This window comes from Lissotriton vulgaris, chromosome 3_1 (assembly GCF_964263255.1).
Source record: "Lissotriton vulgaris chromosome 3_1, aLisVul1.2, whole genome shotgun sequence".
Classification (NCBI taxonomy): Eukaryota; Metazoa; Chordata; class Amphibia; order Caudata; family Salamandridae; genus Lissotriton; species Lissotriton vulgaris.
In genome coordinates, this window is record NC_141689.1 from 2,133,998,873 (window position 1) to 2,134,025,188 (window position 26,316).

Below are 26,316 nucleotides of genomic sequence, written 5' to 3' on the forward strand. Positions count from 1 at the left end.
ATTTTGTTTATGTTTGATGTTTTATCGTTCTAGATCTGATCCACTCACAATGCTTTGGTGATGTAGATCATTAAATTCTTCTATGGTTTTATAATTCTCTTTAATAAAGCATCTCAAACTTAAAAAAAGAACATCCGAGTACTTGACAGTTGATTTCTCACTCAAAAGAAATCCCACAACTTTTTGGTTGACATGCAACTGAGACATCCTCTATGATTCTGTGGCAGTAAACTAGAGGTAGTACAATAAAATAATCCATTGGAGGCAAAACTAACTGTGAATAGATTAGGCAGAAAAAGTGTATCACAACCTTATAGATCACTAGTGGCAAATGCGCCTGATCCCCTACTGAGGGTGAGAGATACCTGGGAACTCTGGGAGAGCCTGAAGATGAAGAGTGGACAGAGGCTAAGAAGGCACCAGGGACCCAGGCAATATCTTCCCATCTGCACTTTCCACATTTCAAAAAACTTCATAGACACTACTAGAGTACAACAGCTTTGTTGCATGACCCAAGCTACATTAGATGTCCTGATGGGCATCTCTCCACATGATCTGAAGCTGCTTGTGGCAGATGAATACTAGCACAACACATGCACTATCTTGGGAACGTAAATGGGAAATGAGGTAGGTAGAGCTAGACCCTAAAATGTTACTGCTGGGGAACCTGGAGGGAAAGGGTGGCTCATGCCATGCACAACCCTTCATTGCTACAGGCCTAATTGATGACTGCATTTAAGAGACATAGATGCCCCTAACCCGGGGGTGAGTGGACTAGGGGTATGGACTTCTGTAAGACAAGGGAAAAGCTGCTATGAAAGGCATGAGGTTTTAAAAAAACATGTTAAAATATGGAGTTAGTAAGGAGAATACCCACAAATATAGACATGACAATATTACATCCTCTTTTATTGGAATTAAAGTTATATTTCCCATCCACTCTGTCTTTCGGAATTAAGATCTGTAAAATATGGTGTCAATGAAAGTGCTGTGATTCTCAATACACTGTCTGCACAGGTTTTGTATTGTGTTCAAATACCCAATAGAAAGAATTATACAAAAAAATGAAGCTCTCAGCAAATATTTTAGGAAGCAGACTATGAAACGATATCCCTTGTCTAATCTTGAAGTCCCAAGTGAAATTAGTTCCTGGTAGATCCTCCAGACACTACCTTCGTAAACTCTCTCACCTACTATGGATCTCAAGAGACTCCTCTGAATTGACAGCAGAGATTTCCTATTGGAGAAAAGCTTTGATAAAGTGGAGGGGAGGCTACCTTTTTAGAGTCCCTTAAAGGCTCAAATTAGGTGAACATTGTATTTGCAAGTTTTCTAGCAGAGGAGCTGTTGAAACTGCAGAAATGAGAAGATTCTCGAGCACTCAAGGGTGGGAAGACTATGGCTCAAGCACTACGAAACAAAAGCACTTATAATTTCAGATAGCGTTATCCTTGCATACAGTCTCTCAACTCTCTAGAATATGCTTTAACATTACACCACTTGTAATAACAAAAGACAGAACATGTCAGGTAAATGACAACTGTCTTGTCACTTGGTTCACAGATGGCATCCTCCTCAGAGCCGTGTGGGTGGGGAAGGGGCGCAATCAAGGTTTCAAATTCAGGTTTAGAAATACACTTATTGTAAAAGGTCACTCAGTACAATGAAACAGTCCAATGTGCTGAATGAAGTGACTCGTACCCACAGGTAAAACATTTGAGGTTTTATTGCACAAGTTACTACTTGTGTAACGATATATCTGTAAGAGACATTAGTTAGTGATAGATTCCTTACCTTAGAATATCCCCAGGCGTCAGACTGGATCCGGAAACTTTTGCGTAGCAGTACCCTTGCGCGTCGGTAGGCGTCGTCTGCGGCTCCGCGTCCGTCGTCGGCGTCGTGGGCGCCGTGATGACGTCGTCAGTGTACTTAGACGCCGACTCCGCGTGCTGACGTCAGTTCTTAGCCACAGCTTTTCCGTGCCAGAAGCGCAGAGCCATGACAAAAACCAACACTGGTGCCAAGAAACTAGGGCCCTGAAAGGGGATGACCTTAACCCTAGATATCGGTTTGCAGAACGGGGAGGATGGGTGGGTCGGTAAGGAATCTATCACTAACTAATGCCTCTTACAGATATATCGTTACACAAGTAGTAACTTGTGCATCTGAAAGAGACACGTTAGTGATAGATTCCTTACCTTAGAATAGATACCCCAGCAATACCATCCCCGTGGTGGTGGGTCTGCGAACCAATAATCACACCAGAAAGTCCTGGAGGACGGAACGGCCAAAGTAGCCGTCCCTCCGGACTTGACTATCCAGGCAATAGTGTCTTGCAAACGTGTGCAGCGAGGCCCATGTAGCCGCCTGGCAAATGTCCTGCAAGGGCACACCTCGGCCCAAGGCAGTTGTAGTGGCCGTGGCTCGAGTGGAATGAGCCCTCAGCCCAACAGGGGGTTCCTTCTTAGCCAAGGAGTAACACGCCTGGATGCACAAGATAATCCACCGGGAGATGGTCCGCTTGTGCACCGCTTTCCCTTTCTTAGCGCCCGCGTACCCAACAAAGAGTTGATCATCCACCCGGAACTGTTGTGTGCGGTTCAGATAAAATGAGAGCGCACGTTTTGGGTCCAGACGGTGGAGCCTCTCCTCCTCTCTCGAGGGGTGCGGAGGCGAAAAGAAGGTGGGCAATGTGATGGATTGCCCAATGTGGAAGGCCGTGACCACCTTGGGTAGGAAGGAGGGCCTTGTCCGCAATACAACCTTGTCCGGATGGACTGAAAGGAAAGGAGGCTTACAAGACAGAGCCTGGAGCTCACTCACTCTCCTGGCAGAGGTGATGGCTACCAGAAAGGCAGTCTTTAAAGACAGAAGGCGAAGAGGACAGTTGTGAAGTGGCTCAAAGGGCGCGCACATCAGAAACGTTAGAACCAGGTTCAAGTCCCACTGAGGCATCACGAATGGAACAGGAGGAAAGGTATGAGTGATGCCCTTCAGGAATCGATTAACGATAGGGGACTTGAACAAAGAAGGTTGGTCAGGCAGCTTCAGAAAGCCTGAAAGAGCTGAAAGATAGCCCTTGATAGTGCCCAGAGCAGAAGCCTGCTGGGCAAGAGAGAGAAGAAAGAGGAGAACCTCAGAGAGAGGGGCATTGAGGGGATCCACAGCCTTTGCTGTGCACCATGCTACAAATCTGTTCCACCTGCAGGCGTATACCGACTTAGTGGAGGGACGCCTGGCTGCCAGAATGATGTTGCAAACTTCAGGAGGCAAGTCAAATGGCCTCAACTGTCGCCGCTCAATCTCCAAGCATGGAGGTGGAGACTGGACAGGTTCGGGTGGAGGACCGTCCCCTGCTGCTGCGACAGAAGGTCCTCCTGAAGAGGCAGACGAACCGGGGGATCGGCTGACATACTGAGTAGCTCGGGATACCAGTACCTTCGTGCCCAGTCCGGAGCCACAAGGATGGCTTGTGCCCGGTCGCGCTTGATCTTCTTCAGCACTCTGGGCAGAAGTGTTATAGGCGGAAAGGCGTACAACAGACCGCAGCTCCACTCGCGACGAAAAGCGCCGCCGAGCGAGTGCCGCCTTGGAAATTCCAACGCGCAGAACTGATGACATTGCGCGTTCTCTTCGGTGGCGAATAGATCTAACCAAGGCTCTCCCCATCGCAGAAAGAGGCCTTGCGCCACGTCCGAGTTCAGACGCCATTCGTGATCCATCGAGCACCGACGGCTGAGTTCGTCCGCCCTGGCGTTCAGAGAACCTGCCAGGTGTTGAACCACCAGAGTCACGCCCTGATGTTCCAGCCATTGCCAGAGGCGCAGAGCCTCCTGGCAAAGGGTCCACGACCCCACTCCGCCCTGTTTGTTGCAGTACCACATGGCGGTGGTGTTGTCCGTGAACGCTTGCACTACACTCCCTCGGACAGACGGGAGGAATGCCTTCAGTGCCAGACGAATCGCCCGCAGCTCCAACAGATTGATATGGAGTCGGGACTCCGGCGGAGACCAGAGTCCTCTGATCCCCGCCTCTCCCAAGTGGCCTCCCCAGCCCTGGAGGGACGCGTCCGTCACAACTACGTGCTCCGGTTGGGGAAGGGAGAGGGATCTGCCATTGACCCAATCGCGGTCCGTGAGCCACCACTGCAGCTGCTGCGCAGTGCCCTCCGAGATCATGACATGGTCGGACAGGTTGCCCTGATGCTGGGCCCACTGAAACTTAAGGTCCCACTGCAGAGCCCGCATCCGCCACCGTGCGTGATGCACCAGAAGGATGCAGGAGGCCATCAGCCCCAGAAGCCGCAGCGTCAACCTGACGAAACCCGGGATAAAGGCTGGAAGATTGGAATCAGAGCCTATATATCCTGAACCCGCTGTTCGGGTGGGTAAACCCGAAATTGCGCCGAGTCGAGAACCACTCCGATGAAAAGGAGCTTCTGAGAGGGACACAGGTGTGACTTCGGCACATTGATGGAAAATCCCAGCTGGTGCAGGAGATCCGCCGTAGTCTGGAGGTGGCTGACGACTGTTTGGGGCGAGCCCGCCTTCAACAACCAGTCGTCTAGGTAGGGGAAGACTGACACCCCTAACCTGCGCAGATGAGCTGCGACCACCGCCATCACCTACGTGAACACCCGTGGGGCGCTGGTAAGGCCGAAGGGGAGCACGGTAAACTGAAAGTGCTCGTGGCCTACCGTGAACCGCAGGTAACGCCGGTGGACCGGCAGGACGGGGATGTGGAAGTACGCATCCTGCAAGTCCAACGCTACCATCCAGTCTCCTGGGTCTAGGGAGTTTGCGGCGAGTGGCTGGCGGCACGTGTGGGGACGCCCCTCCCGTGGCCACGAAAGGAAGGAAAGGCACCCGTTTGCTGGTGCGGGGCCGAAAGGCCCAAGGACTTGGTCGTAGCCCCGGAGTCCTTAAAGCGCTCAAGCGCGTGGTCTGCCTGGTCGCCAAAGAGGCGACGGCCATCGAACGGCATGTCCATGAGTGTGTTCTGGACGTCTGCCGAGAAATTGGCGGATCTCAGCCAGGCGTGGCGTCGTACCGCCACCGTCGTAGCCATCGCTCTGCCCAGCGAGTCAGTAGTATCCAGTCCACATCTGATTGAATACTTGGCTGCATCCCGGCCCTCCACAAGGGCTTGGCCGAGTTTGGCCCGTACCTCCAACGGGCACTCTGGCAGCACTTCCGCCACCGTCTCCCACAGAGAGTGGTTGTAGCGGCCCAAGAGGCATGCGGTGTTGGAAGACCGCAGTCCCAAACTAAGGGACGAGAAGATCTTCTTGCCATAGTTCTTGTACCTCTTGGATTCCCTGTCCGGCGGGGCCGTCGGGAATGCGGTCTGGGAATTAGAGGCCTGGATGACCAGACTCTCGGGGTGGGGTGGGAGGACAGGAAACATGGGTCGCCCGGAGCCGGGCGGTGGCGTCTGGCCACGTTCCTATCTACGGGCGAACCCGTAGCGGGCCTGGACCAAGTGCCCAAAAGAACGTCCGTCAAGGCCTCATTAAACGGCAGCAGAGGCTCCATGGAGCATGACTGCGGCTTAAGGACCTCAGTGAGGAGGTTAGTCCTCACGGCCGCGACGTGGAGCTCAAGGCCCAAGGCCTTGGCCGCCCTCGTCAACACCACATCATAAGTAGCTCCCTACTCCGAAGCCACGGTTGGAGGAGAGATAAATCCAGTGTCTGGAGAGGTATCCAGGCCACTGGCCTCCCCAAGGTCTCCTGCCCAGTCCATGTTAGACTGGCACTCCCTGGCCAGAGGGTCCTCAGACCCCTCCCCACTAGGGCCCCCAGACGGGTTCACTGGGCCCGAAGGCGCCGCGGAACCCGTCGGAGGAGAAAGGGACCTCATGGCCATGAGGAAACGCTCGATCTCCTCCAGCGTCGCGTTTAGCCCAGGGACCGGAGGGTATGGGGCCAAACGCAGCGCCCGCGACTCCCGAGGAGCCGCGTGGGCGGTGTCACCCGAACCCCCGGCCGCATCGCGCGAGCGTCAGGGGGAGTCAGAAGAGCGATGATGCCTCTTCGACTTCTTATGCTTCTTACCTGACGACTTGGACCCGGAGGAGTGGTGCCGACTCCCGGAGCTGTGACGGCTCCTTCCCTGCGACCTGTCCCTCGACCTCCTGTGGGACCGGGACCGGGACCTCACACGGCGCAGGGCCAACTGCCGGAGTTCGAGTCGTCTGCGGGACCGCTCCCGCCTGGCCTTCCTCGAAAGTCGGGGCAGGCCTTGTCGTCATGGTCGACGCCCAAACACGTCAGGCACAGGCGGTGGGGATCCGTGACCGACATGGTATGGTTGCACTTGTCGCAATGCTTGAATCCGGGCATCCCTACAGGCACCGTCGGAGTCGTACAGACTTGGAAATGGATCAAAAGATCACCAAAACTTAGTCAAAAAGTGACTAGGGAACTGCTCTTTCCAGATCTGCGCTGGCTGGCGCGGAAAAAAGAAGAACTGACGTCAGCACGCGGAGGCGGCGTCTAAGTACTCCGACGACGTCATCACGGCGCCCATGACGCCGACGACGGACGTGGAGCCGCAGACGACGCCTACCGACGCGCAAGGGTACTGCTACGCAAAAGTTTCCGGATCCAGTCTGACGCCTGGGGATATTCTAAGGTAAGGAATCTATCACTAACGTGTCTCTTTCAGATATATTGTTACATGACAATCTACAGGTCGTGTGTTGCTGGGACGGCCGACTGAGACTGACAGATAAGCTTTCCGCATTAATCTGCTGGCTCGCCCAGCTCCAGGTGCTGTAAATCAACAAGCATTAGCAATGCAATGGGTGTCACATTTGAAAGAGTTTAAGCTATCGGCATTGTAAATGACAATGCCTTTTATTAATGTATGTTGAAATCCGACAAGCACCGTACTTCTAGTCCTTGCTTACTGGAAAGAGGGGTCGGTACTGCAAGCCTTGTTTCTCGTAAGCAGCTACTGTACGTACAAAGTGTGTGTTTACGCACTGAATGCAGGTTTTCAAAACACAAACAAAAGTCATTTTAATTTACAATGCCAACAGCTCAAACTCTTACAAATGTGAGACCTATTGAATTGCAAAAGCAGGTTTTGTTCTTTTTGTCTATATTTGTGAAGAAAGGGTTTGCATGGGATGATTCGCATCGCGTTTTGAACTATTGTAAGACCAGTTAATGTATATTTAAAGTTTGCAGCTTGCAAAACCATAGCCCATGTTGTGCGCAAGACTTACTTAAATAGGGAAGGATAATAGCTAAAGAGGTGAAGTGTTTTGTAATATTCACAAACCCAAAGCTTGACTATATCTGAAATTTTGCGCTCTTTTAAGGGCACAAGGAGCTTACAGCACGTGTTAGGTTGTGTGTGTGCACTGCTAAGCCATGTGCCTTGTAGGAGGGACTAGGCGGCTTTTTTTTAACTTGAATTTGTTCACATATCTTTGGTTGCAGCTGATTGAGCACTGATCTGACCCCACCCTTTCTTTCTCTGGACTGAATCAGGCCGAGCTGAAGGCTCCCCCTAACTCCCCTCCCCACAAACAAGTTTCCCTAGATGTGTTCTACCATCACGGTAGGACACTAACAATATTTGGTTTAGCAAATGTCTTGTTAAAAACGAAGTGCAGGGGGGCGTGGCTTAGCGCCCGACGGTGGCGCTTGGGTAAAGCTCTGCAGCGGTTCCAGGGGACGCACCGCTTCTAGACCGTCTCTTCCTGCATGAACGTTATGCCGCCCTGCCGGAGCACTCTAGACCACCGCTACGACGTCCCTGAATACTTTCTGTGATTCCGTGACGGAGAACTCTGTCGGAGTAAGTTTCTTCGTTCTGACCAATGACGCGGCCGCCATTTTATATGCCTGGTGCGCTTCCTTCTGACTGCCGGTACCTGGAATCCCCGATGTGATTTTACCAGTTTTCGGCCTCATTTTCACTCGCATTCCCATGAGACTTTGCAACCACAATATTCTGTGACATCCACATCCTTCACCTAACTCCTGGTTGCCCAAATTGCTTCCGCCTCACAGATGCCCCCGGCCGCCATTTTGAGGTGCTGTAAGTCCTCTAACTCTACAATGTGCTGCGGCGTATGAGGCTTTGAGGAGTTTGGAAGCAGTTTACCACGTGTTTTAAATACCCTGGCAATGCTCTTGATCCTGTTGATAATTGGGTGAACTACGACCCTTTTCTTCAGTATGATGTGATGCCTCAGCTCTTCGTCGACTTTAGACGTCCTCCAGCTGAATTCAGGTGTGCTGGTCGTTGCTGCTGTTATTTTCATGGCCTCTTTTTTCCTTGGCTTGGTCAGAGGTGTAATTCAAGCCTCATGTGCTTTGCATGGTATTTGGCACTGTATGTACACTAAACCCGTGTTTTACAGGGTTCCTTAACTTTGCGGCTTACTGCCCCTGATTTTGCTTGCTTACTTTGCTATATGTGCTCATCCTTGCCTCGGCCTGGCCCAGGTGTATGCCGTCAACTTTACTTTGTGCATCCCAGCCTCGTCTTATCTGCTGCCTAGCGTATGTGCGTGTTTGGTACATCTACTAATGGACCTTATTTGATGACAAATACGGTCTATCCTTCACACACATAATAAATCCTTTTGCCCCTGCGGAGGTCTTCTAAGTGACATTTATATTTCGTGATTGCTGCACCCTATCATCTTCTTTATGGGTAGGCTTAAGTCCATATCACACCTGCCTTCCACAACTAAGATTGCCTACGTGAAGAAGTCCAAAGTCTTTTCAGCTTTCTCCAAACTAGAGGACTCCTTTGCCTCGTCCGGTTCCGACACAGTAATGGAATCTTCTCAACCGACTCCAGGGAAAACCAACGTCAAAAGACTAAAAAAGGACCCTCCCTCACCACTCAAACAAACTCCGCCTGTCTCGATGGAACTCCTGTTGGAGGAGATAAGATCTTTCCGCCCCTTTCTGGAGGAAATTGGGACCTTGCGTCCCTTCATGGAGGAAACCAATGTCAAGCTTCAGGCGCTCATTGAGAACTGGTCACAGATCGAAACAAGGGTTTCCAAAGTTGAACACTCTGTTTCGTCTCTTCAGGAAACTTGCTCCACAGTAACTCACCTGAATTCCCAAGTGTCCACTCTTCAAAGACAGGTGGAGGAGTTAGAAAACAGGAATAGACGTAATAATCTTCGCATCTACGGCCTGGGGGGAGGGTCTTGAGGGCTCAGATCCACTTGTCTTCTTTAAGTCCTTTCTTCCTAAATTGCTTTGTCTTCCAGAAGGTACTAACCTTAACATCCAACGTGCTCATCGGCCGGGGTTCCCGCCCTCATTGGCTTCCCCCTCACAAAGACCGAGAGGCGTCATCTTTTATTTTTTGGAGTACACTGATCTTCTGAAGGTTCTGGCAGCTGCCAAATCTGCCCCCAAGTTAACATGGTCCGGGTCCACTCTCTTTTTTGCCCAAGATTACGCGAAAGCTACTGCGAATCGCCGAAAGGCCTTCCTGAACTTGAGAGACTATCTTCGTTCGATGGGTGCAAGATATGGCCTCTACCATCCCTGTTTGCTTAAAGTCACCTGCAACAACAAAACTACCACCTATGACGACTCAGTACGCCTGCAGAGCTTTATCAGCGCTCATAAGACTTCTGCCATGGATGCTTCTGGGTCCTCTTCCTCCGCTCCGGGTTGAGCTGCCATCTTGCCTGTTTTCATAATGTTGCTGCATTTTGTTCCTCCTTCACTTATATAAGCTCTTGTTATCTTCATTGTTACTTCTATAAACTGCATTGATGTTTACTGATATTTCTATTTCTGTTACGACTTTTGTCTATAGTTCAACTTCTCGTTCTCTCTCTTCACCCACGCAGGAAGCTCTCTTCCTGCTTGAAGATGTCTCCCTGGTTCCTCGTCGAGCTGACCCTGGATGTGTTGCCTCGCCCGTGTGGTCCTAAACCCCCCCCCCCCGGTTCCTTCTCGTTTTTTTCCTTTTGTAGGTATGTTTCACGTTTACCTCCTCCTTATGTTCGCTGTTTGACTTGCTTCTCTTCCCCTTTCTCTTCCTTCCCTTGTCTGTACATGGGTGATGTTTTTTCTTACATGGATTTTGCTCTTCTTTCACTTCTCTCTTTCCTCAATTTTGCCCTCTTCTCCCTTTTCCTTATGTTCACTTCACTTCTTCCCTTTTTTTATTCTATAACCTTTGTCCTATCTTCCTCTTTCTTCTTCTTCCCTCTTGATCTTCATTCTTTTGTCCTCTTTTTAGTCTTTCTCATGGGTTTCTTCTTGGATTCAACATATTGTGTTTATTTCATACTGCTTTATATAATATGTCATTGAATATAGTTTCATGGAATGTTAAGGGTATTAACTCTCCAATCAAACGTCAGAGAATCTTATCTCACTTAGCTAAATTGAATGTGGATGTAGTGTTCCTTCAGGAAACTCACCTGTCTGATACGGAATCTGCGAAGCTTAAGAGAGGATGGGTGGGTGAGGTTTTCTTTTCACAGGGTGATGGTAAGCGAAATGGTGTGGCAATTTTATGTCGTAAATTCCTTCCCTTCATTCTCATTTCCCAAGAGTCGGATACTGATGGTAGATGGACGCATGTCAGGCTATCTCTTAGAGGTGTTCCAATCTCTCTCCTTAATGTCTATGCTCCCACCACTGGTGAACCTCTTTTTTGGGCTACATTTTCTCAACATATTACCCGTTTTGTGGATGATAATTTCATCCTAGCTGGGGATTGTAATCAGCCCATGGACCCTTTCGTTGATAGACATTCTGAGGCCCATTATGTCCCCAACAAAACGCACAAGCAATTTACTCAGTCTATTTCCCAACATAAGCTTATAGACACATGGCGACTAAAAGAGTTCACCTTTTACTCTCCCTCCCACCACTCCCAGTCACGGATTGACTACATTTTTGTTTCGCATAATATTGCCCAAACTCTTACTGCCGCCGATATTAGCCCGATTTTGTTATCGGATCATGCTCCTGTTTTATTAAGTATTGACTTACTCCCCAAAATTGCTGGACCCAAACGATGGCGCTTTAATAATACTCTCCTCTTCGACCCTAAATTTACCACCTCTTTTACTGCTTTTTTTGATGAGTTTTTCCTGTTTATTGATACTCCCTCTATGCCAGAACACACTATATGGGATGCTTTTAAGGCTGCAGCCCGAGATTTTATTATCTATTATGTGGCAAAAAAACGCAAAGCTGCTCGTACATTTACTAGAAACCTTCTTGGTGACATTAAGAGATTGGAACATGCCTACTTTACCTCTCACTCACAGGATAACCTGACAGCTCTTGTCGCTGCCAAGGTAAAGTTTATTGAGAAATCTACAGAAGATGCTTTGTTGTATTTGTTGAAATCTAGTGCTAAATTTTATGGTGGTAGAAACAAGGCTGGGAAAATTCTTGCCAACTATTTGAAGGTACGGCACGACAAATTGAACATTGAATCCATTTACGACTCCACCTCTCTTCTCAAACACAAAGACGACGACATTCTCGAAGAATTTTCCCTTTTCTACAAAACTCTTTACTCTTCCGAAAGCCAGCCAACCCCTTAATCTGTCACACAATTCTTTTCTATTATCCAAAAGCCCAGGCATTTTCCCGTTGACCTCTCCCATCTGGAATCTGTCATTACTCAGAAGGAACTACTCACGGCACTCAAACAGCTTAAATTGAACAAAGCCCCTAGCCCAGACGGTTTTACAGTTGAATTTTACCTTCATTTTTCAAAATGACTTATCCCTAAACTCCATTCTCTTCTAGACACATTTGCCACTCTTGGTAGTTCCTCAGGATCCTTTTCCGATGCCCACATCTGCCTGATACCTAAAGAAGGGAAGGATCCCAAACATTGCAAAAATTATAGGCCTATTTCCCTAGTAAACATCGATTACCAAATTTTCGCTAAGTCACTAGCGGCACGATTAGACCTTTTGCTTCCTGACCTGTTGGGTGAGGAGCAATCTGGCTTCGTGAAGGGTCGCTTCATCACTGATAACAACAGACTTTTATTTAACATTATATCAAAGTCCTCACGCCTCCAACGTCCCCTTGCAGCGATTGCCTTAGACGCTGAAAAGGCATTTGATAGGGTCGAGTGGTCCTACCTCTTTCATACTCTTGATTGGTTTGGTTTTGGTCCCAACTTTATTTCCTTGATTTCCCTGTTGTACTCACAACCTCGCGCAGCAGTTTGAGCGAATCGGCAGGTCTCCTCCTACTTTGACCTTGGCAGAGGTGTTCGCCAGGGCTGTCCACTCTCCCCCTTTTTTTTAACCTGGCTTTAGAGCCTTTTTTGTCCAAACTCCGTCAGAATCCCAACATTCAGGGTTTTCAGACAACACATTCCCACATTAAACTTGCTGCCTATGCAGATGATATTTTACTCTTCATCTCCAATCCCACAACCTCTATTTCCGCTTTTTTGGAGGAAGTACGGAACTATTCCCTGATCTCTGGACATAAACTTAACAACGATAAGTGAAAGATCCTACCTCTGACCAAGTTCACTTTTAAATCTGACTTTAGCGCCTCTAATTTTACTTGGAGCTCCTCACATATTAAGTATCTAGGTCTGCACGTTACTCCCTCTATCCCAGGAACCGTCTCTCTCTGTCTGAATAAATGCATCCAGAAAATATCAGACCCAACAGCCAGGTGGCACCATCTCTACCTGTCTTGGTGGGGTCGCCTTGACACAATTAAGATGATGTTATCCCCTATTATTCTTTACACCATTTCCAATATTCCCGTCTCCATACCTTCTAAATTTTTAAAGAAAATGAATTCGGTCTTGTCCTCCTTTCTATGGAATAATAAAAAATCTAGGATGTCCCTCGCCAGATTAATTCGCCCCACGTCGGAAGGCGGAGTTAACTTCCCTGATTTCCCAGCTTACCAAAAGCTTTCCTACTGCGCCAGGCTTCCTTTTGGTTAAAAGACCCTACCTCCCTCCCCCTGTCCCTTATGGGCTAAAGTCGAGCGCCTTTTCCTATCCCCTTTCTCCTTTGCTGAATATCTCTCTTTCTCGCGCAAGCCCTCTTTGATCCCTACCCCATCCATAAATTTACCACAAAACTCCCTTTGTCTTCCAATCCTCTACCTCCTGCTACTATTGCTGATTTCTTATCTTCCACTATCTGGCATAATGCACATCTCCACAACAAGCCCTTTTATTTGAAATCTTGGAGACACAAGGGACTGATCTGGATATCACAGTTATTCTCCAAGTCTGCCTTTCTACCCTTTTCAACTTTGTGCTCTTCCTTTGATTTACCCACATCCTTTGTTCCCAAATACATTCTACTTAAAAATGCAGTGATGGCGATCTATAACCGCCTCTCACAAGCACAGATTCCCTCCTCTTCCCTCACCCCAGCTTCACGACTTAAGTCCTTCCTGCACACCACGTCCAAAGCCTCTACCATCTACAAATGTCTCCACGCCAATGATTTCATTAGGCCTAAGTCTAAAGTGGAAGAGCAATGGGAACACAACTTTGCTGTATCATGGCCCATATCCATATGAGATAAGGTATGGACCAAAGTTCGCAAATCATCTAGAGCGGCGTCTCTGACGCAAACTATGTTTTTCATATATAATAGGTTGCTCCACACGCCCCTTACCCTAAACAAGCGTTTTCCTACTGTCTCAGATGTTTGCTGGTCGTGCTCTTCTCCACATGCCACCTTGTTCCATATGTTGTTCCTTTGTAAATCTGTACATGATTTCTGGATACAGGTGTGGGCACAAATCAATGTAATCTTCCACACCTGCATCCATTTCTCTCACACTCACATCTTCCTTGGCAGTCTTTCACCGTGTTGGGAGGGAGCGGAGACTAACGTTTGCATTGTTGATCTACTTCTTGCTGTTGCGTTCCAGCAAATTACTACCAATTGGAAAGCATCATCTAATATCTCCCTTAAGGCCTAGTGGTATAATGTTTGTCATAACCATCGGTTAGATACTTCTTTTGTTTTTCCCATTCAGATGGCAGCAAAACGTGCCGACTTATGGCTTCCCTTTATGTTGTACTTTGATAAATGTGCCGCTCGGTTAAAACGCCCACACCCCGCTTAACAGGAGGTTTCTAAACCACCCTGAATGCCCTTTGCATTTCATCTCTCCTACATTATTATCTGCTATGTATACTTTGTTACTTGACCTTGTCTTGCAGTTACTGTATTCTCCACATTTGACTTTATTGCCCATGATGAACTATTGTTAATGACTTTATTGCAATGTATTTCTTGATTGTTTTTGCTTTCTTTTTCTTTTACCTTTCTTCCTCTGTTACCCCTGCATTGTTTATTCGCTATGTATTGATACCTTGCTTTTGATTGATAAAATTCTTTTTTGAAATTAAAAAAACAAAAAGCAGAATTCAAAATGCAAGAAATAATAGAACCGGGCACTGGCTGACTTAGAAGAGCATCGATTATCACAACGCTTGATACAAAAGTGAAATTTCTCACCCAAAAAGAGCATATGTTAACCCTTTCGATGCTGATGACGAGCTCAGCTCGTCATCACCCACGGGTGTCGTGTGCTGATGACGAGCTGAGCTCGTCATGGTGCCACTAAAATGGCATTTTCCAGCACAGGGGGGGGAAAACGCCCAGCAGCCATGTGGTTAAGGAAGATTGGAACAAGCGATAAAAATCACTTAAGATTTTGGGGTTCGTCCTAAGCAGTGTATTATATGGTGGAACATTTCCTGAACTTTTCGTATTCAATGAGTCCACTGAACATTTTCAAACAAAGGAATGTTGTCATTGTTCATTATTACTCCAAACAGGTTTATAAAAACAGTTGCTCAAGGATAGGAATTTCACATTTTTTCCACACAAAAAATGTAAGCAATAGTGACCCTTTTTTTTTTTTTAATAAGGCACATGAATTATAGGAGCCCAGTAGTATCCTAGTCCAAACATAGCAGGGTCAACGAAGAGGAAAACTAATGAGCTCACCAACATAAGTGAACACATCAGCAGATGCAAATAAAACAAGTGCCGAACTGCCTTTCAGTTCTATAAACACTAAAGGAACCAGGCGGCTTTCGATGGAGGAACGGGTGGATAGGAAGCAATGGGGTGTAGGAGTGCCAAGCCCGCGGATGCAGTGCTCCAGTGCAGCCTGAGGAGAGCAGTGATCTACTAGCTCAGGCTGGCACTGCACGTTAAAAGATATTCCAGGATTAGAGACTGGAGTGTCAGCCCCAGCAGCGGCAATGAGTCTCACTCCAAAATCCGGCCCCCCGTCACTTGCCATGAGCTGAGAGCCGAGCATAAAGACGGGGTGAAACTACTGAATAACCTTGGAGGAAAAGTAATTATGGGCAACTCTGGTCTCTTATGCAAACCTAAGTGCTTTAAATACCTAGGCTTGGATTTCACGAAAGACCTGATCACCACCCTCCAGACCAACGAGAATGCCATCTTCAAAAAAATCTCTCAGCTGTTAGATGGCTGGTCACCTAAATTCTTAACATGGTGGGAAGAGCTGAGACATTAAAAATTATGATTACTCCTCTTGTCAACTATCTAGCCAGTATGTTACCTATGACGCTTGCAAATGATTTCCTATGTAAAATCTATAAGCTTTTTAACACATTCCTGTGGCAAGGTAAGAGATCCAGAATATCTATGAAGAAACTTCAATTACCAAAATATAAAGGTGGTCTGGGCCTTCCGAACTTCAGGAACTATCAAACTGCATATCTTTGTAATCAGGGATCTAACTGGCTATTTCTGTCAACTGACTACACACCAGTCTGGTTGGACATAAAAGATCAATCATCAATGATATGCCCTTGCCTGCTATCCTCACCATGGATATATCCTCCCTTCCTCACTCAAAGTACATTTTGTTCAATGCTAAAAGAGCCATGTTACGACTGGGACACCTCTCAACAATAAAAACGAATAAATCAAACTTGTCCTCTCTCTGGCGCAACCCGAGTTTGAAGATCGAAGGAGGGATGTTCCATTGGGAGAATTGGTCCAAAAACTGCATAAATCTAGTCAAAGACCTCTAAGAGGGAACCCTTCCCTTGACTTTCTTCGCACTTCAGTCTCGCCACGGACTACAACCGATAGATTTTTATAACTTTTTAAAACTAAAATCTCTCCTCACAGCGCGCTCAAACCGTCTGACCCGTCAATACTGTCAAAGTTGTTACAGCTGCTAAAGTCAGGACACACAGTCTCTTAAATATATAAACTCCTATCACCTCAAACCCGCAAATCTCAAAAGAAATGTGAAGAAAAATGGGAATCGGAGAACAACTCTAGCAATATCCCATTTGACTGGGAAAAGATACATATCACCACCTTTTCTAATAAAATCTCCACAACACTATCGCAAACCAAAAAAAAATAGGACATATTGGACACCCGAGAGGATTTTTAAACTTAACCTCAGTGTGAGTCCCACCTGTTGGAACTGCAACTCTCACGTCTGTAACCTGCCCCATTGCTTTTCAATTGTCCTACACTAAAAGTATACTGGGATAAGATATATGAATGTACAGGCAAGACTTTCAACGTAACCCCTCCAAGGCAATTTTCCTATGTTTTACTAGGCGCTCTAGACCCTAGGATCACGGTCGTAAATGACCGTTACTTGTTAGATCTTATGCTCACTTTAGTGTGTAAAATTGTTTTAAACAGTGACGGGGCCTGTGACGGGGGCCACCGCCGGGAACGCAATGCGCCCCAAGAAGTCCACCACTACACAAACAAACACCATGGACAACTACACAGCGCTGCCTGGGGAGGCTGAGGCTGGGCCCCCTGGTGTCTCCAGGACAGCGGAGCCGTCCCTGACCGCCATCATGCAGACAATTCAGTCCCTGGGGGCGACGTTGGAGGCCAAGATAGACGCCGTCTCGGTGGATATGGCCCTCCAGCAGGCTGACCTGAATAAAACCTCCGAGAAGGCAACACAGAATGCAATGGCGATTACGGACCTACAACAAACCACCTGGGAGCTGTAGGACCAGGTCTAGAGGATAACTCAACAGCAGAGACGCGCGGAGGCCCGTCTGGAGGACCAAGAAGGGAGGGCCCGGAGGAACAACGTGCGAGTGGTAGGAGTTCCGGAGAAAATGGAGGGGCCGAGTGTTGACCTCTTCCTGGAGGACCTTATCCTGAACCATCTAAAGCCCAAGCGGATCTCCAAGTTCTTTGTTATTGAACGAGCGCACAGGGCCCCGACCCCCCTCCTCGCCCCGGTGCTCCTCCCAGAACGATTATTGCTAGGGTCCTGAATTATAGGGATCACGACGCCATCCTGCAAGCCGCGTGAAGGCCTGAAGACATACGGACTGAAAATGCCACCATCTGATTTTTCCCAGACTTTACCATCAAGGTGCAGCAGGAGCGCAGATCGTTCGACGCTGTCAAAAAAGAGCTTCGGACCCGAGGTATCAAGTACATGATGTTCTTTCCCATCCGCCTTAAGGTTCTTCTGCATGGGAAATCCTATTTCTTCATGTCACCGGAGGAGGTCTTTGCTTGGCTGGAGGAGCAGGCGCATCATCGCGACAGTCAGTGGCCGGAGATGGCTGGAGAGACACGGCGGATCGGTCTCCGGCCTCTTCTACGGGATCAACGGAGAGGGGTAGAAGGCACCAGGATGGGACTCGAAGGCCTGGTGATGCGAGGGCTCGGAGCCTGTCGGCCTCGCCTGACCTTGGTTGAGGTGGTGGAGAAAGTCACGGACTGGAGACTTGCATGGAGGCGCATGTAATGTATGAACGCTCCAATGTGGGGAACTTGCTGTGCAGGTAATTATCTGTCCTGATTGCTGAGCGAGACATTTGGTCTTACATTGTGGGGGGGACCGGATTGATTGCATTCATGCTTTGGCTTGGTTTGTTTCTATTGTTTTTCTGATCTCCCCGGGGTCGAGGTGCTGCGGTTGCTAACCCTAGGAAGTATGGTCTGGTTGTCACCCCTGGGCGGCCTGTTTGGTCATCGCGCACATTTCCAAAGTTTTCGTTTTCATGGGAGACAGGCGCTCTGCTGGTTGGGGTACTCTGTTTCACGTTGGATTTAGAAGCAGGGTAGCAGGGTGGGGGGTGGGAACTGGGTGGTGGGGAGGGTGGCGGGGGGGGGTAGTTTGTTGTTTCTTTGTACTTTGCTTTCTGCAGAATGGTGTTCGACAGGCTCCAGTAGTAGGGTTGACTGGCATAAGGGTGGTGGGTGGTGGTAGGGTAGGGCGAGTGTTTTCCAATCGTTTTCTATTCTTACACTATGGCACATACATCGACGACACAGAAGATTAGCATCTTGTCTTGGAATGTCAATGGTCTGCAGAATAAAATCAAACGCACCATGGTCCTTCAATAACTTCACAGACATGCCCCGAACGTAGTTTTCCTCCAGGAGACGCACTTAGTGGTAAACCATTATAAGGCCCTCAATAGACTTGGATACACACTTCAGGCGCATGCGGGCTTCACTTCGGGCTCCAGGGGGGGTCGGGATCCTGGTGAGAAACACGTTAGCGCTAGTGCTTAAAAAAAAAAATTCTTTTAAACAAGTGGAAAAACTCCAAAGAAGTCTCATTTAAGATGTGGCAAGAATGGTTATCCTTCCTAAGAGGAGCAGACAACGTTGCACTTCAAGCCTCTGCATGGCGTAACTCACACAGGAAAATTGGAAGTCCCTTGATGCCTTTTCCTTCTCATATGACCCAGTGAAAAACAGACTAATTTCCACATAACATAGTTCTAAATGTAGGCTTTATTTACAATGATATTCCTGTACTGTACTTTTCACTATTACAGTTGTAAAACCTGTACTTGCGTAATACAGTTGTACTGAAGAATACTCTCAGTCCTACTTATGTGATAAATATGCTTGTCCAACTCCCATTCTCCTCTACACTATGTAATTCTTAATGTTTGCATTATTTGCAATGATATTCCTATACTGTATTGTACTTAACCGCCTGTACATCACTGCAACTTCAATGTACTCACCATGGCAAGGCACTTGAGGAACCTATTTAGTTTTTTTATTATTAGTTTATTTATTTAGTTATTATTTACTTGTATTCTTTGTATTTTATATTCTTAGGATTTGTGTACATTCTTACTTTCATTCCGACTGCATTCCACCATTGTGCTTATTTTCATTATACTGTTGACTACTTAATGTTCAGTTCATAAATTTAATAAAAAAAGATTTGAAATAAAATGAATGTGAATCCCAAAGACACACATGCATACCGGATCTTGTGCCTAATCCAATCTTGTTTGCTCATCATTGTTCTAAGATTACAGCACTGTTGTACAATCGTGAGTGTATCACTTACCCTTCACTTGAATGGGATTTTCTGGAAATTGTGCTTTTTGTCCCATACTGCTGGAGTCCTGTCCTTGAAAAGAAAATTGAGAAATTTTTGGGTCTGAAACATTTCTAGGCTGTACAAGAAGTGCATATCACTACCTAAAGTAAAGCTACAAAGTACAATGGACTCATAAGATTTAACATCACACACACACACAGAGGCCCAGAGGCCTCTTGGAAAGGCACCCATCCCGACGGACCACGCACGGAACCTGGGCATCATCCTGGACTCCTCACTCTCTATGAACAGACAAGTCAACGCCGTTTCATCATCTTGCTTCAACATTCTTCGCATGCTCAAAAAAACATTTCGCTGGATCCCCACCGACACCAGAAAAACGGTCACCCATGCACTGGTTACAAGCCGCCTGGACTACGGAAACACCCTATACGCCGGTATCACCGCAAAACTCCAGAAAAAACTCCAACGCATCCAGAACGCATCAGCTAGACTCATACTAGACATCCCGCGTAAAGACCACATCTCTAGCCACCTGAAAAACCTCCACTGGCTCCCCGTCAATAAGAGGATTACTTTTCGCCTCCTAACCCACGCACACAAAGCACTCAAGTCAAGTCAAAAGTGCTTTATTCGAGTAATTACTCATAAAAGCGACAAACAAACATATAATAAAATACAATTAAATTACAAAGTCAACATGACTTTAAGCACAAACACATTAAAAAGAAGGTTTTTCCCTTTATTTTAAAAACGAAATTCATCAAGTTTTAAACATCAAGGTGCAAAGTTCATATATTAAAAACATACATGATTAAAAATTAATTCAAGTAAGATTTCGTCAGAAAGACACCAGGCATGGGAACAGGGAATAGATATACTAGCAGTCCCTGAACAACTAGGCAGAGAGTAGTCACTCTACTAGCAATCTCTGCCTAATTACCCACGCCCACCCCAAATACTTTGCAGTTGCTATGACAATCCAATTTAAAGGGGTAGTTTTAATGATACGTAAGGCTACCATAGAACTTTTAGTACCCAGATTCCTGCACATGGGAGCCAACCAGACTCGTCTCGGAACAGAATATGCTTGACATACAAACAAGAAATGCCCCAGAGTCTCTTTCCCTTCCCCACATGCTAAACAAGTTGCTGGGCCTCTATTTCTCCATTTGGATGTTAAATTCCCAAGAGGTAGAGAGCCAGCCCTCAGTTGGAAAAACAGTTTCCTATCCAGGGATTTAGATATAATATCCCAGTACATCTCAAACATTGGAAACAGTTTAGCTTCGAGGAAGGCAGTCGTCATAGACCCATTGCTATTACTAAGAAGGCTCTTATTTGCAACATGTTCCCAGTAGAGATTTTTTATAAGCAACTTAGGTGGAAAGGAGGACCCGGCTGGATCCGACCACAGTTCACTCAACCCTAGTTCACTTAATGCAGTTCTCAAAGATCTAAACCATTTAATTTCATGAAATCGATCTGCCTTGATTACATCAGCAAATCCTTCTGCATATTGTGACAATTCAGGGGTGGTCCAGATTCTGCGCCAATATAATATTGGTCGGAGTTTACACATTGCAGAAATTTCCTTTCTGCCAAGTTCATATCTGAGTGGCAAGAGGGGAGTACTCTGTGGGGTACCAGTTAGTTTACGGAGGAAAGTATTCTCTGACCTCTGTAACTCCTGGAGGTTTTCTTGCCCCCACAGTTCTGCCCCATATAGTGCAGACCCTATTGCTTTAGCCTCATAAATGATCAGTGGCGGTTTGATTGGCTTAGTTAAGGATTTCGCGTGCTCCTTAATGATGGTACCAGCAAGCTGTCTATGCCTTAATGGTTCCATCTGTTATTATTTGAGATATGTATCCCCAAATAGATAAAGGAGTTCACGACTTCAAGGCAGCGCCCACTCAAGGTAATTTTGGGTTTGAATTTCCTACTGGGATTAAAGACCATGAGCTTTGTCTTCGCTGCGTTTACCTCCAAGCCATGATCACTACAAAATTTATCAAAGATTGTCAATGCCTTTTGCAGACCACTTGGGGATTTTGATAAAATTAGGGTGTCGTCTGCGAACATTAAAATTGGAACTTTTGCACCAGCAAGAGAGGGAGCATCTAAAGGCTCAGCTTGCATAAGGGGAACAATTCCATTTATAAAAAGAGTAAACAGTGTTGGAGCCATTGAACAGCCCTGCCGAACCCCCCGCTCGACAGGGAAGTCAATAGTGTCATTGCCATAGCCCCCCCATTGAATCTTTGCATAAGTACCCTCATGGAGTCTCATAATCAAAGTTAGGATAATCATCGGGACCCCTAGGGCAGCCAGCACCTCCCACAATTTTGCCCTTGGCACCAGGTCGAATGCAGCCCGCAAGTCAACAAAAGCTGCATACAGGCTGCTTCCACCCAGTACCACTGTCCGCCATTGTATAAGTTGGAAGCGAAAAACCTGGTCTACAGTACTTGTTGCTTTACGAAAACCCGCCTGAAAAGGGGATAAAATGTTCTGCTCCTCAGCCCAATCAAGCAGATTGTTGATGATAACACGTCCTACCACCTTTTGGACCGTGTCTATTAGGCTGATAGGGCGATAGTTACAGGGTTGCGCCCGGTCCCCCTTTTTATATACTGGTATAATGACGGCACCCTTCCAAGAAACCGGAATTTCAGCGCCTCTTGCCAAGAGGTTTAATAAAAGGCAGATGTACTTACTCCACCGGTCGATGTCATCTAGGAAGACATCCGCCGGAACACCATCATTACCCGGGGCTCTGTCCCTATGGACGGATTTCAAAGCAGACAGGATTTCGCTTAACATAAAAACATCCTCGTCTGCACTCTACGAACTTGGACCCGAATGCCTCAACACACGACTTTCCTTCTACACCCCCTCCCGCCAGCTACGATCCTCCAACCAAGCCTTTGCTACCGTACCCCGCATCAATAAAACCACCATGGGAGGTAGATCCTTCTCCTACCTCGCAGCTAAAACCTGGAACTCACTCCCCACTCACCTTCATCTCACTCAGAACCACCTAGCATTCAGAAAGCTACTTAAAACTTGGATATTCGACAAATAACTCCCCACCCTCCTCAAGCGCCTTGAGACCCTCCGGGTATGTAGTGCGCTATATAAATCCTTGACTTGACTTGACTTGACACACACACACACACACACACACACACACACACACACAGACAGGGACAGGGACAGACAGGGACAGACACAGACAGGCAGACACAGACAGACAGACACACACACACACAGACGTGTTCGAGAGTGGGCAGAACTGCTCTTACAAGTAAGATACCATCAGAAATAATGAGAACCCCAATAGAACAAGTTACTTACCTTCGGTAACACTTTTTCTGGTGGATACAGTATCTGCCTGTGGATTCCTCACCTTATGAATATCCCCTGCGCCAGCATTCAGCGGAAACTTTTTTCCTAGCGCTCCATGCCAACGAGGTAGTCCAAATGCCATGGCTCCTCACGCGGCTCCGCATGACGTCACTGGAGCCATAAGAGGACCACGTCGGCGTGATGACGCCAGTTCCACCCATTTTTTCCGTGCCTCCGAGGTGAATAGGCGGACCGACCATAGAGACAATGCATACATAGTACACAGTATTCACATAGATACACACAGGGTAAAGTGAAATAGGAAAGCAAAAGAAAGCAAACATTTCCTATAAGCCTACACAAAGGCAAAATAGAGGTAATACAAAATGACAATATGAAACAACCATATTAACCAATACCTCTTTTAACCCGTTCAGTGCTGCAAACGTCCAACGGTCGTCGCGTGCACTACCTCGCTAGTGCTGCGCATGACCGTTGGACGTCCGAATCCCGTTAGCGCAATCGAACGTCCGCACTGGGGCGGAATGTTTGTGGCGCGCTTAATGGGTTAAGGTATAAAAGGGTGGTCAATGGGGAGGCAGGTGAGTCAGTGAGAACTCCACAGGCAGATACTGTATTCACCAGAAAAAGCGTTACCGGAAGGAAGTAACTTGTTCTTCTGATGGATACATCTGCCTGTGGATTCCTCACTTTATGAATAGAATCCCACAGCAGTCCAACCCTCGGATGAGGGTGTCCATCCTTCTATACCAAAAAGTCTTGCAAAACAGAGCGCGCAAAATGACTGTCCCTCTTCACCTCAGAATCTAAGCAGTAATACTTCGCGAAAATGTGGAGGGAGGCTCAAGTTGGGGCCGTACAAATGTCCAACACAGGAACACCTCTGGGCAAGGCAGAAGTAGATGATTTACCCTTGGTGGAATGTTTTCTAATGCCTTCAGGAGGCTCCTTACCAGCCAGAGCGTAGCAGATCTTGATGCACAAGATGATCCACCTAGATAAAGTGCGCTTGTGCACCGCATTGGCCTTCATGCGTCCAACGTAGCCCACAAAGAGCTGTGTCCTGTTGCAAGTCCTTCAAACTAACCGCCCTGTTAGGATCCAAGCGGTGAAGCCTCTCCTCCTTGGAAGGGTGAGGGGAGGATAGAAAGTAGGGAGGGTAATGGACTGCCCTAGATGGAAGGGAGTTACCACTTTAGGCAGAAAAGCAGCCCTGGTCCTGAGAACCAACTCTTCAGCATGAATAGACAGAAATTGAGGCTTTGAACTCAAAGCCTGAAATGTACTCATCCTCCTGGCCGAGGTGATAGCCACAAGGAATACCATTTTGAATGACAGCAGTCTCAAAGGACAACTATGCATAGGCTCAAAAGGGGAGCCCATTAAGAAAGTTAAAACTAGATTTAAATCCCACTTGGGCATAATGAAGGGAGTGGGCGGAAACATATTAGCAAGCCCCTTAATAAACCTTAAAAAGAGACGGCTGATCAAGCAAACAAAGAAATGCCGATAAAGCAGACAAATATCCTTTAATAGTAGCCACAGCAAAACCCTGCTTGGCCAAATGCAGCGAAAAACAAAGAACATCAGAAAGATGAGCTTTTATGGGATCAATAGACTTTTCTACACACCATTTAACAAATCTTGACCACCTGTAGAAGTAGATAGACTTGGTGGAGTGTAGTCTGACCGATAAAATAACATCCACCACGTCAGGCGGAAGAGAGAAAGAATTCAGGTCACCCCGTTCATTCTCCAGGCATGAAAGTGCAAGCTCTGGAGGTGGGGGTGTAGAACCTGCCCCTGCAACAGGAGGTCTGGCCTGAGAGGGAGACGGAGCGGAGGGTGAGATGAGAAGTGAAGTAGATCTGTGTACCACACACCCTTCTTGGCCAATCCGGGGCGATCAATATAACTTGGGCCCGGTCTTGACGAATCTTCCTCAGAACTCGAGGAATCATGGGTATGGGAGGAAATGCGTAAAGGAGTTGTGAGCTCCAACTCAACTGAAACGCACCCCCAAAGCCCCCTGCATCGGAAACTGGAGACTGCAGAATGACAGACAGTGCGCGTACTCGTGAGTGCAAACAGGTCCACCCGAGGAGTTCCCCACGTCCAGAAGATGTGTCGAACTACCCCCGGATGAAGCCTCCACTCATGATCGGTGGAGAACTGCCGACTTAGACTATCCGCACGCACGTTCAGAATCACGGCCAGATGATTTGCCATCAAGAAAATCCGATGGTCCTGAGCCCAGGACCAGAAGCGCAATGTCTCTTTGCAGAGACAGTACGACCCTACTCCTCCCTACTTGTTGACATACCACATTGCGGCAGTGTTGTCCGTCAGGACTTGAACCGACTGACCGCGAAGGGAAGGGAGAAAGGCCTTGAGCGCCAAACGTATCGCCCACAATTCCAAAAGATTGATATGAAGCAATCTTTCCTCTGGAGACCAAAGACCCTTGATCTCCAGATCCCTCAGATGAGCACCCCACCCTAGGGTAGAGGCATTCGTTATCACGGTGGTCACCGTTGGAGGAAGATGAAAGCACTTTCCTTGAGACAGATTGCCTCCACGCGTCACCAACACAGATCCGCTGCAGCTTCTCTGGAGATCCTGACTGACGCCACTGAGATCTCCGTTGTGCTGATACCACTGCCTGCTGAGACACCACTGGAGCGCCCTCAAGTGCCAGTGTGCATGGTTGAACAAGTGCTCCATTGTGAAACAAGGGAATCATTCCTAAATGTTGAGAATCCTTTGCGGCAGCGGAAAAGCTCGACACGCAGTGGTTTCCAGTACTACCCCTATGAACAGGTTGGGCTGAGAGGGCACCAGGTGAGATTTGGGCACATTTATCGAAACTCCCAATTTGAACAACAGCTGGGTTGTTACCTGCAGATGACGACGCACCGTCTCTGGTGACTTTGCCTTCAGTAACCAGTCGTCCAGGTAGGGAGAAACCGGGATCCCCCGATCTCCTGAGATGGGGGCACCACCGCCATCACCTTGATGAAGACTCGAGGTGCACTAGTAAGACCAAACGGAAGAACTGCAAGCTGGTAATGTTGCGAACCAACCCTAAAGAGGAAATACTTCCTGTGCGACTTTCAGGATTGGGATGTGAAAATACGCATCCTGCAAGTCGATGGACACCATCCAGTCCTCTTGTTGCAGCGTCTGAAGAAACTGCACTAGGGTGAGCATCTTGAACCTCTCCTGCCTGAGAAACCGATTCAAGATTCTGACATCAAGGATAGGTTGTAACCTGCCATCCTTCCTATAAACCAGGAAATGCTGGGAGTAGCATCCCTGACCCCTTTCCTGCTCCGGAACCACATCTATCGCACCTTTTTGTAACAGGACTAGAACCTCCTTCTAAAGGAGAAGTAAATGAACCTCTGTTCAAAACCTTTGGAAAGGAGGGTAAGGAGGAGACAATTCCCGGAAGGGAAAGGCAATCTACCAGATCTAAAACCCAAAGGTCCGAAGTGACCAACTTCCAATCCTGTAGAAAATGGGTAAGCCGGCCTCCCACAGGACCTGCATGATCCAGGGCTGCTTTCCTGCATTACCAGGAGGGTTTGGTGAGGTAGAGGAGGAGGAAGGCTGAC

At 47.5% G+C, this 26,316-nt stretch overlaps 1 protein-coding gene across 2 annotated transcripts in view; it reads right to left on the bottom strand.

Annotated features, from left to right (window-relative positions):
* SLC30A9 (solute carrier family 30 member 9) overlaps positions 1-26,316 on the bottom strand; it is a 783,215-nt gene that overhangs the window by 623,551 nt on the left and 133,348 nt on the right. For both annotated transcript variants that reach the window (XM_086962700.1, XM_086962699.1), the window contains exon 3: positions 19,334-19,396. In XM_086962700.1, the coding sequence (XP_086818826.1) occupies positions 19,334-19,396 (63 nt within the window). The remainder of the gene's footprint in view (positions 1-19,333; positions 19,397-26,316) is intronic.